At 56.5% G+C, this 2,066-nt stretch overlaps 1 protein-coding gene across 1 annotated transcript; it reads right to left on the bottom strand.

Annotated features, from left to right (window-relative positions):
* Positions 1 to 1,166: 1,166 nt before the first annotated feature.
* LOC105560651 lies at positions 1,167 to 1,945 on the bottom strand. Its single transcript, XM_012009941.1, has one exon. It carries the CDS (start codon positions 1,884 to 1,886, stop codon positions 1,167 to 1,169), a length of 720 nt encoding a protein of 239 aa, XP_011865331.1. The 5' UTR covers positions 1,887 to 1,945.
* Between the last annotated feature and the right edge of the window lie 121 nt (positions 1,946 to 2,066).

Here is a 2,066-nt window from a genome sequence, read left to right on the forward strand (position 1 = left end):
AAATAATTACCGATGAGAGTTTACTGAGGAACAAAACTAATTATAATGAAGATGTTTTGTTGAATAATTCAAAGTTGACTGGTGTTGTTCGCGAGCGCCTGTGGAAGACTGGAGCGCGAGGAAATGTGGCACGAGAAAGGACACAAGAGAAGTGTTAAACAATCACTGATTTATTCACACGCGAATTTACACTAATCAACAACTTAATACGCAAAACTGCTTGGGTTTTAGGACTTGATTCGACCAAGCTCGCGCTACAAGGCTCTCGCTTTAGCCCTTTCAACAAGGAGGAACTCTCGCGAAGCAAAATCACACCGATGCTTTCAAGTCTACGACAGAACGGCCGCGAATTTTGGGGATCCGCGCTATTTATGGGAGAGGCGATATCGGTTTCGAGCCGTCGCGTCGGTGGCCAATCGCCTCCCCCAAATTTGAGTTTTCCAAGGTGATTCTCAGGGCGCGGGGAACCATTGGTTCCCGCGCGGCCCTGAGTGGTACCGCGCGCGTTTGGCATGCGCGGAAGGCCGATCGGCGCGGTGGATTGGTGCTCCGCGTATGACGCGGCCCGTGGCGCATGCTCGCGGTGTCGCTCGGGGAAGACAACGCTTGATTTCGCGTTCTCCAAAACCGCTCGTAATTGTTTGCCACGGGCAATGTTTTGGAGAATGTTGTTAGCCTGAGTGTTTGTCTCGACGAGAGGACACGAAAGACCGCTCCCCCGACCACTGAGGGAAGCCAGAGAATATTATCGAACGACTGTCGAGACAAAGGCTCAGGCTGCCGCGAGCCGATTTATGCGAAATCGATGCGAATTATAGCGAGAAGCAAACCCTCGCTTTACGCTTGCCCGGCGCTATGATGCCTCCGCGAGAGGCTGAGACGTCGGGTCTCAAACATCCCGCTCGCCTCGGCACGGAGTGACGAAACCGACACAGATGGCTCGCAAAGGATGCCTCGAGCGGTATACGAGAGTCTCGGTAGTAGCGGCACTCGCGACTAGTATGGCGTTCTTTAGGTGAATGAGGTGGGGGGCGGCGACGAAAATCGCACGCGCGCGTTGAATGAGCGTAGTGACACGGAGTAGTGAGCACCTTCGTACAGGTTAAAGGTGATACAGAGAATATAAGTGAGTGAACGTGAAGTGACAGATGGAAACGTGCGGGAGTTTACGAGGCGATCGAGTCCGCGGCTTTCGGAAGCAACACGATCTTCACAAGTGGCCGAGTGAGTTCGGATGTGACTGTGCGGACGGTCACCACGCGCACGACGCCGTCGTCGCCGGGGTGCAGGCGGGTGATCCGGGCGAATGGCCATCGACTCGGTGGTGACGCCTCCGATCGCAGGAGGCACAAGTCTCCGACGTCTGGGGCGTGCTCGGCTTTAAGCCACTTCGGCCGGTGAGTCAGTCCGTGGAGATGTTCCTGTGACCACCGATGCCAGAAGTGATCGCGCATACCTTGCAGAAGGCGCCAGCGGGAGAGAGTATTGGCTGGCTGCTCGGCCCGTGATGGCTCGGGGATGGCCAGGAGAAGAGCCCCAATCAGGAAGTGGCCCGGCGTAAGTGCTGAAAGGTCGTCCGGGTCGTCTGACAGGGCCTGCAAAGGACGAGAATTAAGGCATGCCTCGACTTCGGCCAAGAAAGTGCTCATCTCTTCAAATGTGAGCGTAGCGTCTCCGATGATCCGCCGAAGATGATGCTTCGTGGATTTGACCGCAGCCTCCCACAGTCCTCCGAAGTGGGGTGCGGCAGGTGGATTAAAGGACCACTTGATTCCGGTCGTGGCAGCGGCGTGAGCGATGCGGCGGCCGTCGGAGCTCGACGCTTGAAACAGCCTACGCAATTCTTTATCCGCTCCAGTGAAATTCGTGCCGCAATCTGAGTACATCTCCTCGCACAGGCCTCGGCGGGAGACGAAGCGGCGGAAGGCTGCAAGAAATGCGTCGGCCGAATAGTCCGAGGCAACCTCCAAGTGCACCGCTCGAGAGAAGAGACAGATGAACACGGCGATGAAGGCCTTGTGGGACCGGCGGCCGCGGCCCTTGGTGGTGCGCACGAAAATCGGCCC

The sequence above is a fragment of the Vollenhovia emeryi genome, unplaced genomic scaffold (genome assembly GCF_000949405.1).
Source record: "Vollenhovia emeryi isolate VEMERY1.0 unplaced genomic scaffold, V.emery_V1.0 DF945833.1, whole genome shotgun sequence".
Classification (NCBI taxonomy): Eukaryota; Metazoa; Arthropoda; class Insecta; order Hymenoptera; family Formicidae; genus Vollenhovia; species Vollenhovia emeryi.